Genomic DNA, 14362 nt, shown 5'->3' with positions numbered 1-14362 from the left:
CAGATGGCACAGCGGATTGTGTTTAACGACAGTGGTTTAGTTGGCATCTGCAGATGGCATGGCGGATTGTGTTTAACGACAGTGGTTTAGTTGGCATCTGCAGATGGCACGGCGGATTGTGTTTAACGACAGTGGTTTAGTTGGCATCTGCAGATGGCATGGCGGATTGTGTTTAACGACAGTGGTTTAGTTGGCATCTGCAGATGGCATGGCGGATTGTGTTTAACGACAGTGGTTTAGTTGGCATCTGCAGATGGCACGGCGGATTGTGTTTAACGACAGTGGTTTAGTTGGCATCTGCAGATGGCATGGCGGATTGTGTTTACCGATAGTGATTTAGTTGGCATCTGCAGATGGCATGGCGGATTGTGTTTACCAACAGTGATTTAGTTGGCATCTGCAGATGGCACGGTGGATTGTGTTTACCGACAGTGGTTTAGTTGGCATCTGCAGATGGCACGGCGGATTGTGTTTAACGACAGTGGTTTAGTTGGCATCTGCAGATGGCACGGCGGATTGTGTTTAACGACAGTGATTTAGTTGGCATCTGCAGATGGCGCGGCGGATTGTGTTTACTGACAGTGATTTAGTTGGCATCTGCAGATGGCACGGCGGATTGTGTTTACCGACAGTGATTTAGTTGGCATCTGCAGATGGCATGACGGATTGTGTTTACCGACAGTGGTTTAGTTGGCATCTGCAGATGGCGCGGCGGATTGTGTTTACCGACAGTGATTTAGTTGGCATCTGCAGATGGCGCGGCGGATTGTGTTTAACGACAGTGGTTTAGTTGGCATCTGCAGATGGCGCGGCGGATTGTGTTTAACGACAGTGGTTTAGTTGGCATCTGCAGATGGCACGGCGGATTGTTTTTACTGACAGTGGTTTAGTTGGCATCTGCAGATGGCACAGCGGATTGTGTTTACCGACAGTGGTTTAGTTGGCATCTGCAGATGGCGCGGCGGATTGTGTTTAACGACAGTGGTTTAGTTGGCATCTGCAGATGGCACAGCGGATTGTGTTTAACGACAGTGGTTTAGTTGGCATCTGCAGATGGCACGGCGGATTGTGTTTACGACAGTGGTTTAGTTGGCATCTGCAGATGGCACAGCGGATTGTGTTTACCGACAGTGGTTTAGTTGGCATCTGCAGATGGCGCGGCGGATTGTGTTTAACGACAGTGGTTTAGTTGGCATCTGCAAATGGCACGGCGGATTGTTTTTACTGACAGTGGTTTAGTTGGCATCTGCAGATGGCATGGCGGATTGTGTTTACGACAGTGGTTTAGTTGGCATCTGCAGATGGCGTGGCGGATTGTGTTTACCGACAGTGGTTTAGTTGGCATCTGCAGATGGCACAGCGGATTATGTTTACCGACAGTGGTTTAGTTGGCATCTGCAGATGGCGCGGCGGATTGTGTTTACCGACAGTGATTTAGTTGGCATCTGCAGATGGCACGGCGGATTGTGTTTACCGACAGTGATTTAGTTGGCATCTGCAGATGGCATGGCGGATTGTGTTTACCGACAGTGATTTAGTTGGCATCTGCAGATGGCATGGCGGATTGTGTTTAACGACAGTGGTTTAGTTGGTATCTGCAGATGGCATGGCGGATTGTGTTTACTGACAGTGGTTTAGTTGGCATCTGCAGATGGCGTGGCGGATTGTGTTTACCGACAGTGGTTTAGTTGGCATCTGCAGATGGCACGGCGGATTGTGTTTACGTCAGTGGTTTAGTTGGCATCTGCAGATGGCACAGCGGATTGTGTTTACCGACAGTGGTTTAGTTGGCATCTGCAGATGGCGCGGCGGATTGTGTTTAACGACAGTGGTTTAGTTGGCATCTGCAGATGGCACGGCGGATTGTTTTTACTGACAGTGGTTTAGTTGGCATCTGCAGATGGCATGGCGGATTGTGTTTACCGACAGTGGTTTCTGGAAGTATTCCTGGGCCCATTTAGTAATCTCATTGACACAATCATGCTGATGAGTGATGCAGTGTCGTCTGAGGGCCCGAAGACCACGGGCATCCAATAAAGGTCTTCGGCCTTGTCCCTTACGCACAGAGATTTCTCCCGTTTGAATCTTTTGATGATGTTATGCAGTGCAGATGATGAGATTTGCAATTTGATGTTGAGGAACATTGTTTTTTAAGTATTCCACAATCTTTTCACACGCTCTTTCACAGCTCTGCCCATCTTTACGTCTGAGAGACTCTGCCTCTCTAAGACATCCCTTTTATAGCTAATCATGTGACAGACCTGAAATCAATTAACTTAATTAGTTGCTAGATGTTCTCCCAGCTGAATCTTTTCTAAATTTCTTGCCTTTTCAGGCATTTGTTGCCCCCGTGCCAACTTTTTTGAGAACTGTAGCAGGCATCAAATTTGAAATGAGCTCATTTAGTGAAGAAAAGTGTAAATTTCTCAGTTTAAACATTTGTTATGTTATCTATGTTCTATTGTGAATAAAATATTGGCTCATGTGATTTGAAAGCATGTGATTAGTTTTTATTTTATTCACATTTAAAAAAACGTCCCAACATTTCTAGAATTAGGGTTGTATTCCTATTCTCGTATATTCAAACTGCTGGAAAATAGAGCTGATGATCTAGACCCTCGAAGATATAAAACAGCTTCTGTAGCAATAACGCATTTCAATTTGTGATTAAAAATTATGAAGTGACCATTTCATTACTATTTCAGGCCATTTCAACTATGATTTATTTATATTTATTGTGTCCTTACTGAAAATATTTGGATTTATTTAAATTCAGTTTTGTGTTTCTGCACACACACACACACACACACACACACACACACGTTTGTTTTGCTATCTTAGTGAGGACCCTTCATAGGCGTAATGGTTTTTATACTGTAAACTGTACATTCTCTCCCCCTACACTACCTCTACCCCTAAACCTAACCATCACAGAAAACATTCTGCATTTTTACATTTTTAAGAAAAAATTGTTTAGTGTGTTTTAAAGCTATTTTAAATATGAAGACTCATAAAATGTCCTCATGTTTCATGTTTACGTAATAATACCAGAGTAATATCATTATACAAATTTGTATCTTCATAAATCATGAAAACAAGCACACTCACACACACTCACACACACACACACACACACACACACACACACACACACACACACACACACACACACACACACACACACACACACACACACACACACACACACACACACACACACACACACTCACACACACACACACACACACACATGTTTGTTTTTGTGAATTGTGGGGACTTTCCATAGACTTCAATGCATTTTACACTGAACAAACTGTACATTCTATCCCCCTACCCTGCCCCTACCCCTAAACCTAACCCTCACAGGAAACTGTGCAAACTTTTACTTTTTCACAAAAACTCATTCTATATGATTTATAAACCCATTTACATTGTGGGGACCGCTGGCTGGTCCCCACGATGTAGGTGAACTCAGGTTTATATTACATCATGGGGACATTTGGTCCCCACAATGTAATATAAACAAAAGCACACACACACACACACACACACACACACTCATATATATATATATATATATATATATATATATATATATATATATATATATATATATATATATATATATATATATATATATATATATATATATATGGTGTAACTTTAATTATTATTTTTTAATTACTTTAATTATTATTATTTTAAATAATTTCCCCTTATTTCATCAGCCATATTAGTGTCTCTCGAACTACAAATAATCACTCAGAGTTCAGTCGTGACGGTGTGTAGTTCATTCTGAGCACCGCAGAACTACAATGACCAGTCTGCTGGTGTCGTCACCGGAAGTGACTGAAACAGTCTCGCGCTAAACATGCTACGCAGAGGTTGACATTGGACACAGATCAAATGTTTTATAACAGTAAAATTTCTAGTTACTAGCATCAGTCACTGAAGTGTAAATGGAGCCGTCTAAAGCAGGTACAGGAACATCTTAATTTCCGACAGAATGTTTGTTTATGAATGTGTGTATAAATGTCAGCTGTATTACCTCACAGCACTGTTCCCAGATCATTATATGCGCTTATAGATGCCAGAAATGTAATGTATTGGTTACATTAAAAGCGTTTTATAGGTTTTTGATCGTTTGTAGACACAGACTGTGGCATCAGGAGTTATTTTGATTCGAATGAATCATTTAACATGAATTAATCAAATGACTCTTCTAGGGTTTTGTACAGCTGTCATTTCATTGATATTCAGTGAAGTGATTTAATGTTTTCATTCATATGAACATGATTATTGATCACTGACTGAATATGATTCATATGAACATGATTATTGATCACTGACTGAATATGATTCATATGAACATGATTATGTTTGACTCTGCAGAAGAGCCGCACCTGAGGCACGTGGAGAAAGACGTGTTGATTCCCAAGATGATGCGGGAGAAAGCCAAGGAGAGATGCGTCCAGCATGTGGATGGTACGATGGGTTTATATTCTGCAGATTCTGTCATCATTTACCCTCCCGCATGTCGGTCCAAACCCGTAAGGTCAAAGTTCATTTGGTTTTGGGTGAAGAACTGATGCGGGAGAGTTCAGATCTTTCATCTCTGAGTGAACTAACCCTTTAACGCTGAAGCACAGATGGCAGCAGGAAGTGAGGCACCCGCGACCCCTGCCCACGTTCACATCATCACAGCACATGACATCATCTCAGCTTGGGTTTCCTCTCGATCGGTGCGTTTTGAGCGTGCAGCAGTAGGTGACGGGTCAGAAGAAGCCGCTGGCCTCTGATGTAGTGAACATCTCGCTGTCTGCTGTCTACACGGGCAGCATCACCTCCAGTGAACCGTCACCGCTATATGAGAAATATAAACACACTCACATATAGTTTTATTTTCCAAATATCTACATGACTGTACATCAGTTATTTCTGAAACAAAAGACGCGACTCGAAGCTGATCATCAGTGTAGGATCTGATCGGATCAATTCATTTGCAATGAGAGTAAAAACACAAAGTTAAAACCTCAAACATTTTTGTAATCAAAAGTGTTTGATATTTAACCTTTGTGCGCTCTTCGTTTGGGAAGTACACTCAGGGTCTCCAGAGACACCAGGCAACAAATGTAATTTTGTAACAAAATAATAGTTTTTTTTTAAAACAAATGTAATTTTACTTTGTTTATTAATGTTTTTACTTCATATTTGTGCAGTTTTTGGAGGATTTATCATATCGTTAACATTTATATAAATAAATAAGTATTTTCTTGTGTCGGTTTTTATACAAAAACAGCTTTTTATGTAAAATTCACGTTATATAGACTCACATTTCTAACTTTCATTCATGGGGATCACATGGATAATTTGACATGGTTTAGTGTGAGATTTTTGTCCATCTTTTGGAAAATGCAGTTTTAAAAGTGAAAAATGATCACTTTAGACACTTCACTAAAGACATCTTTACTCAAGTATTTTCAGCTGATTCATATCTAAATATTATGAAATCACAATTATGACAATAAAAATGACTTCTTTTCAAAATGTAGCATTTGTTTTGTACTGAAAAAAAAAAAAAAGTTTCTCAAAAAATGTTGATTCTGAGGATGAATTTTGTTAATTTTCTAAGCGTGGTCTCATAATGTAACAATATTGAAAAACTTTTTTTTTTTCATTACAAAAAAAATGCTAAACTTTGTCAAAAAGTAACTTTTATTGTCATAATTGTGGTTTGATAATATTTAGACATGAATCCAGCTGAAAATACTTGTGAAAAGAGTCTTTCAGTCAGTCAAACAGCAAATAGTGGAGCTCTGCAGCATCTGCTGGATAAAGTGATCATTTTTTACTTTTAAAACTGCATTTTCCAAAAGATGGACAAAAATCTCACACTAAACCATGTCAAATTATCCATGTGATCCCCATGAATGAAAGTTAGAAATGTGGGTCTTTATAAAGTGAATTTGACATAAAAAGCTGTTTTTGTATAAAAACCTAATTTATTTATATAAATTAAAAAAATATGATAAATCCTCCAAAAACTGCACAAATATGACGTAAAAACATTAATAAACAGAGTAAAATTAAATTTTGTTTTTTAAAAACAATTATTTTGTTACTAAATTACATTTTGTTGCCTGGGGTCTCTGGAGACCCTGAGTGTGACTTTTTTTTCTACACTAACATAAAAACAAGATATCGCTCCAATTTTTTTATTATTTGTAGATCTAGATAGTGTTAACAACTGTACAAAGTTTCATGTCATTTGGACAAAGAGAACATTTTTGTTTATTTTAGCAAACTTCGTTTGGGGTCTAAAAAGACCCTATCCGGTTGTTAAGTCTGACGTCACGCGGCAGCGCTTCCGGGTCCTAACGCTGTATCTCATACCACAAGAAAACAACAAATGGTGCTAATATACACACACGATGTGGTGTAATACTTCCAAAAAAGTATAATCATAACCTTTATTTCCACACCAAAATTCCAGATGGCCAGACAATGATTGATCTTTTATAAATCGTTAAAATATTAATATCTGTGATGCTGTGAGCACGGAAACTGTTGTGTAGACTGTAAGTATTTAAAATGTTTAACTTTTTTAAATGATTGATGTTTAATATGAATAAATAGTGTCATAAACGGCCGTCGATGGCATTCTCAAGTGAAACGAGTCGAGGAAACGGTGTTCTTTACATCACGACTTAACAACCGGATAGAGGGTTAATGATAAATTACAATACAAATAAGTTGGAAGAGAAAATGTGATGGTGTTTTTCACGTGACCTTTCCAAAATGATAACGTCATGCGTGCAGCATCACAAAGACGAGTGTTTATGGTTAAAAAGTGTATAATTTTTATTATTTTTAGAAAATGAGTGATGGTTTCTCTAGATAAGACTCTTATTCCTCATCTGGGATCATGTAGAGCTCTTTTTGTTAGATGTAAAATATTCCTCTCAGATTTTATATCATGTTCACCGTCATGTGACACAAGAATCTTTTTATTTGATCTTGTTATTTGAAGATGTGCGATATGATGTTTCATATGAAAATCTCTGATATTTGTCCTGCAGTGAGACCGAGAGCAAAGACTCGACTGCTGATGGAAATAGTTACTTGTGAAGGTTTTCACACCTGCCTACAACAACCACCAAACGCCTACGAGTAGAGTAGAGTACTACACCTACTACAGCTGTGACCTTTGTGTCTGCAGTTCTTCACTGCCAAACTCTCAGAGCTTGAGTTTTTAAAGGGTTAGTTCACCCACTTCTGTCATTAATCACTCTCCCTCATGTCGTTCCAGACCTTCGTTCATCTTCAGAGCACAAATTAAGATATTTTTGATGAAATCCAAGAGAATCAATATCTATAATCAGCACTTTCAAGGTCATGAAAGGAACTAAAGACATTGTTAAAACAGTCATGTGACTGCAGTGGATCAACCTTAATGTTAGGAAGAGATGAGAATACTTTCTGTGCGCAAAAACGAAACAAAAATAACATGACTGATTTATTCAAACATGCATTAAATATTGAAGAAAATTATAATGAATATGTAACGGTGCATAGCTATATTTATCTTTCTAGAGCACTTTTCTAGCTGACTGATGAGTTTATGGTCACTGAATGTGTTTTTCTGAGGTAAATGTGACGTCACGTGACACTGAAGCTGTTTTATTGAGGTTGATGCACTGATTGAGCGATTACACGAGACATGATACGGATTTCAGTAAGTTGTACTGTATATTTTAACATACCTTCAGATGTTCATGTTTATTTCGCTGTAACTGGTATTAAAGCGGAGGAGAGGATGATCACATGCTTCTCTTTAACTGAGGCACTAAAGCGATCTGTTACGCCACATTAAACAGCGCCAAAACGGTATTTATTTTCTGAATCTCATAATAAGATGGACGTCATTTGAAATCTGAGACTTTGCTTCATATCAAAAGTAACAAAGATTATTGTGATTTATTGGATGGGAGGAGCTTCATATTCTGCTCAACTGAAAACAGACTAGACTAATCGATTCCTGGGATTTAAGAATCAATATCAGTTCATAAAAATGAGAATCGATTAAAATCGAGAAATCTATATTTTTCTTTAGTAGCTTTCTGGACCTTGAAAGTGTTGAGTCATACATCTCTTGGATTTCATCAAAAATATCTTAATTTGTGTTCTGAAGATGAACGAAGGTCTTACGGGTGTGGAACGACATGAGCGTGAGTAATTAATGACAGAAGTGTAATTTTTGGGTGAACTAACCCTTTAACACGTCAAATCCTCAAGTTTTTATTTTTAACTTCTGTTGGAAATCAAGCAGTTGTGAATGTAAATAAAGTGAAGCGAGTTGCTCTGAAAAGACGCCACGCTTCACTCTGAAACGCAGCGCAGCAGATATCATACTTTAATTGTGATTTGATAAGATACATCACTATTTGAGTTTTATTTTGATTCAATAAATGATGCTAAATTCGATTTACTTAATTATTAGCTTTTCATCATCAAATGTCATGTGAGCTCGTTACGCGGTCATGATGAGTTCAGACATTTTGAAGTGATTGTTAAAAAACTGCATTAAGAAACTGTGTCTTAGAAGCAGCGTGTTGCTCAGATGTGTGTGTGTTTGCTTCGAATGCTCAGTCTCTCACACACACTCAGGCTGGCGTCACGCGCTGCTCTCCTCTGGTGTTGTGTGACTGTGATTGTTTGTACTCCAGCGCTGTAGTCTCTCTCCACACCTGCACATCTCGCCTGACGGTGTCGTGGAAACCCCCTCCAGAAGTTTGCTCATCGATTTCACACCTCTGCCCGGCCCTCGGCCGCAGGTTTGCATGTTCTGGTGTGCAGCGGCTGCTCTTGCACACGACCTGACAGCGCCATCAAAGCGCTGCTTTACTTCTACTCTGACCACAGCGAGAGCTTCTTCTGCAGAGCACGAGTTTCAGGCCAGTTGAACTGCCACACGCTCTCGCCTCACGTTCATCTGACGCTGTGATGAGTTGATCAGGGCACATTATCCAGAGAAAATAACGCTCGTCCTTATGATCTTTCATCAAACTTGATCCACCTCCCGATCCCTTTAATGAGCCGCTTCCGCTCATGAGGATTTAGATTTTCACTAACTGTGCACATAACTTTTATTATAATTATTTTACTTAAAAAGTAACTGGTTTTCTGCGATACGTTGAACATTGATGCTGATTTAAATGTCATGAACTAAAATTGTTTTCATACATGCACTTTTTCTGAATTTATAAAGTATGACCTTATGAAATACAATTGAATTTTCTAAAATTCTCAAATTTTCTGGTTTTATGACCCTTTTAATTTAATTTTAATAATCAAAAACAATGGTAAATCAAAAATGGTGGTAATGAAATGAACGCATAAAACTTTTTAATGATTTAATTCATTAAAAAAAAAAATGTAATCACATGAAATTTTAACTATTTTTTTTTAAACAAACAGTTTTTTGTGGGCAAACAACAGTTTAATGTTTACATTTAATCATAGAAAATATTTTTTTAAACTATGAAAAAAATATGATAGTGAAGAATGTGTGCACAAAATTGCTGAATTCAAATTAATAAAAAAATTACTGAAAGATAAAAATTAAAATAATAGTGAAGAATGTGTACACAAAATTGCTTAATTTTATTAAATAAAAATTGCTGAATTAAATATATATATATATATATAATAGTGAAGAATGTGTACAGAAAATTGATGAATTTAAATAAAATAATTGATGAATTAAATATATAAAAATAAAATGATAGTGAAGAATGTGTACACAAAATTGCTTAATTTTATTAAATAAAAATTGCTGAATTAAATATATATATATATATAATAGTGAAGAATGTGTACAGAAAATTGATGAATTAAAATAAAATAATTGATGAATTAAATATATAAAAATAAAATGATAGGGAAGAATGTGCAGAAAATTGCTGAATTAAAAAACAAAATAAATTGCTAAAAATATATAAAAATTAAAGTGATAGTGAAGAATGTGTACAGAAAATTGATGAATTTTAATAAATAAAATTGCTGAATTAAATATATAAATATAAAATAATAGTGAAGAATGTGTACAGAAAATTGCTGAATTTAAATAAAATAAAAAATTGCTAAAATATATAAAAATTAAAGTGATAGTGAAGAATGTGTACACAAAATTGCTTAATTTTATTAAATATAAATTCCTGAATTAAATATATAAATATGATAGTGAAGAATGTGTACAGAAAATTGCTGAATTTAAATAAAATAATTGCTGAATTAAATATATAAAAATAAAATGATGAAGAAGAATGTGAAGAATGTGTACAGAAAATTGCTGAATTTAAATAAATGCTAATTTTACACAATATTTAATGAACATTCACTGAAACATTTTAAAACAGGAAATCCAAACCATATCTGCATATTATCAGCCAATCAGTCCGTCCGGTTCTTAACGACTAAACTGAAATGCACAGCTTTGTGTTTTCATGCCTTATTTTAGTGCTGGAGTTGAGTAAAGCGAGGTAAAACACAAGCGTGTGTGGAAGTTCACCTAATATTGATTGTCTTCAGTGAAATGAATGGAGTTGTGTGTTTCCTGTTGGATTAGTTGAGTGTTTTCCGTCGGATGTCAGTCTGTTTCTGGTGGAAACATTCGTCCTGCTTCATGTTTATGCATCCGAGGCGTCAGATGAGCTTTATATGTATTAGATTAGTCTCACGGTTGTGCTTTCTGGAATTGGTTTTGCTCAATCTGCTCTGCATGCAGATGAAAGACCATAATCAGTCAGAGACAAGTAATTACAATGATGTTTTCTGGGAGCTTTGAGTCGGGGGAGAGCGGGGCGTAATTAATGCTTGACAGAAGACCCTGATATGATAACAAACCCTTCAACAGCCTTTTCACACGCTCACGCCATCTCCTGCTTTATTTCAATAAGCTTCTTCAGAGGAACTCAAGTCAGCGTCTCATGAACAGCTTCAGCTGCTTTTAGGCCACAAACAAACACGCCGACAGTGCAAACGTGTGGTCACATGATGATACTTCATGTCTTTTAATGTTCTAAAAAGTCTCTTCTGCTCACAAAGACTGCATTTATTTGATCAAAAATACAGTAAAAATTGTGAGATATTTTTTGCAATTCAAATCAGCTGTTTTCTATGTGAATATATAGTAAAGTGCAATTTATTCCTGAATTTTCAGCATCATTACTCCAGTCTTCAGTGTCACATGATCCTTCAGAAATCATTCTGATATGATGATTTGATGCTCAAGAAACATTTAAGATTATCGTCAAATTACTGATTATTATTAATTGATCACCAATAATAATTGAGCAACAAATCATAATATTAGAATGATTTCTGAAGGTAATGATGCTGAAAATTCACAGGAATAAATTACACTTTACTATATATTCACATAGAAAACAGATATTTTAATTAGTAAAAATATCTCACTATTTTTACTGTATTTTTGATCAAACAGACGCAGCTTTGGTGAGCAGAAGAGCCTCTTTCAGAAACATTTATATTTTTCCAAACCTTTACTGGAATATGAGGCTCATTTGAGTCCAATGATCTCCAGTATTTGAGAGAGAAACGTCTCAAACTCAAGATTTTCTTCTGTCGTTTCCAGCGTTCAGCCTCTGCTGTAAAGACGCCGGCTTCTTCATGGTGTTCAAGTGTCGAGAAGAGAACGCCGCGCTGAAGGAGTGTCTGACGCGCCAGTAAGCCTTCATCACCCTCATACTGTTTTACTTCATCAGATCTAGTCATGTGTTCAAAAATAAATGAGAGGTTTTATGATACATTTTTAATGGTTAGTTGGTGAAACCATCCAGCAGAGATCATAAAAAATATGCATTTTTTGCAAAAATAAACTTTTGTGATTGTCAAAGTCTCTTAAAATATCTGGTGTTTTGACCTTTTTTAGTGTGATATAACAGAAATATTCAGAGCGGTTACAATTCAAACATTAGTGATATGAAACATGAAAATATTAATTTGATCAAATTCTTGAAACCAAGATGATTTCAGCAACACTTCACAATAACTTGCTTTCATTAGTTAACGACACTAGTTAAAGGATTCATTCAGTTCAGAATGAAAATTTCCTAATATTCCATGTCATCCCAGTTCATGTCTTTCTTTCTTCAGTCGAAAAGAAATTGAGGAAAACATTCCAGGATGTTTCTCCATATAGTGGACTTCACTGGGGTTCAACGGGTTGAAGGTCCAAATGTCAGTTTCAGTGCAGCTTCAAAGAGCTCTACATGATCCCAGACGAGGAATAAGAGTCTCATCTAGAGAAACCATCGGACATTTTCTAAAAAAAATACATTATACACTTTTTAACCACAAATGCTCGTCTGTGATGCTCTGCTCTGTAACGTTTCTGCTTGTTTGCAATGCAATTGTAAATAAGGAACTGGTGTTTGAATAAGTACAGTTTTCTGTGACGCCCCACGCATGACGTAATCATGTTGGAAAGGTCACAGAAGTACCGACCCAGTGTTTGAAGTTGGAGGAGAAAATGTTTTTCGCGGTACTTCCGCCTATGTCACGTGTGACCTTTCCAACATGATTGCGTCATGCGTGGAGCACCACAGAGCAGTGCAAGACGAGCATTTGTGCTTAAAAAGTATATAATGTTTATTTTTTTAGTAAATGTCCGATGGTTTCTCTAGATGAGACTCTTATTCCTCGTCTGGGATCATGTAGAGCTCTTTGAAGCTGCACTGAAACTGACATTTGGACCTTCAACCCGTTGAACCCCAGTGAAGTCCACTATATGGAGAAAAATCCTGGAATGATTTCCTTCATTTCTTTTCCACTGAAGAAAGAAAGACATGAACATCTTGGATGACATGGCTTACCAGGAGATTTTAATTCTGAACTGAATGAATCCTTTAAGCAACTATTGTGTTTGTGTTTGTTGTGGCGGTTCTTCTCTCACAGTTATCAGGATCCTGCGTTCTTCGAGGAGTGCAAACAGGAGTATCTGAAAGAGAAACGGGAGTTTCAACAGACTGGGATTCCATCCAAGAACAGGAAGCAGAAGCTTCCCACCAGCATGTAGACGAACGCTGGAGTCGTGAAAGTCATTTCTGGCCGTCGAGACACTTTCTGATGGACGTTCTCTGGATCTGCTCTTTATATTCATGATTAGCTCTTATAAACCATCTCTAGCTCCAAAGCCTAATAAAAATTCATAGAGAATTTCTTTGAATCACATCAGATGCGTGTCGTCTCTGGGGAATTACTGACACATCATGTGAAAGCAAATGTTTTTTTTGTTTTCTTTGTTTTAAAATACATCAGTTATTGCATATGAATGAGTTTGTGCTTTACATTCAGGAAGTGAATCTCCAACATCAACTGTTTGTAATTGTTTCTAGCGCTGTAAAACCAATTAAAAATATATTTTTTTTAATGTAAATAATTGGTCACAATGTTTTACGTTTAATAATAAAATGTTTTCAATATAAGTTTGGGGTCAGTAAGGCTTTTTATGTTCTTCTGCTCACCAAAGCTGCATTTATTTGATCAAAAATACAGTAAAAATTAAATATAATTTAAAACAGCTGTTTTCTATGTGAATATATTAAAGTATAATTTATTCCTGTGAACAAAGCTGAATTTATTTGATTAAAAATGGAGTAAAAATCAAAAAATATTATTCCAGTGTAAATCAGCTGTTTTCTATGTGAATATATAGTAAAGTGTAATTTATTCCTGTGATCAAAGCTGAATTTTCAGCATCATTACTCCAGTCTTCAGTGTCACATGATCCTCCATAAAAAAAAAAAAAAAAAGTTCACATGAATTCATTTATTGAATATTTACAAACTTTTCAGGATTTATAATCCTAAAAAATACTCTACTGTACATTGCATTTTGGTTCACATATCAGTTGCAGTCGAGCGGAACATGTTCAATGTCAAATCAAAACTCAAAACCTTCCAGGGCACAGAAACACAAACCCTCGTCAGCCGATGAAGATTGTGACGGTTTTCTGTAGATTAATCAAATTAGCAAATGCATTACAAGCTTTTAAACACAAGACAACCTTCAATACCGGTTCCTTTCATCAGTCGATCTGTGCTGTAGTTTTTACACACAGATTCTTCATCTTTGTGCTTCACGTGTTTCATTTTACTGCAATCTCGTCTGTCATTATTGTTCATTATTAAAACAGTTTGTCTCAATTTAGCATTATATTTTGGCCATATATTCTTTACAAGCATCTTTGATAAAACATGAACTCAAAACTGACTCTTTAAATGATTCATCAGTGTGTGTTTTTCTACAGAAAAATCTTTCATCACAATACTTCACAATC

General features: G+C 36.5%; 1 protein-coding gene across 1 annotated transcript; it reads left to right on the top strand.

Moving 5' to 3' along the window:
- Positions 1 to 3820: 3820 nt before the first annotated feature.
- On the top strand, positions 3821 to 13812 carry cmc1 (C-x(9)-C motif containing 1). Its single transcript, XM_067361351.1, has 4 exons — positions 3821 to 3978; positions 4393 to 4485; positions 11657 to 11747; positions 12979 to 13812. Exons 1-4 carry the CDS (start codon positions 3960 to 3962, stop codon positions 13097 to 13099), a joined length of 324 nt encoding a protein of 107 aa, XP_067217452.1. The 5' UTR covers positions 3821 to 3959; the 3' UTR covers positions 13100 to 13812.
- The last annotated feature ends 550 nt before the right edge of the window (positions 13813 to 14362 follow it).

Source organism: Chanodichthys erythropterus, chromosome 2 (genome assembly GCF_024489055.1).
Source record: "Chanodichthys erythropterus isolate Z2021 chromosome 2, ASM2448905v1, whole genome shotgun sequence".
In the NCBI taxonomy this organism is placed as follows: domain Eukaryota; kingdom Metazoa; phylum Chordata; class Actinopteri; order Cypriniformes; family Xenocyprididae; genus Chanodichthys; species Chanodichthys erythropterus.
The sequence above is the reverse complement of the archived record's forward strand: the minus strand, read 5'-3'. Positions and strand labels throughout refer to the sequence as shown.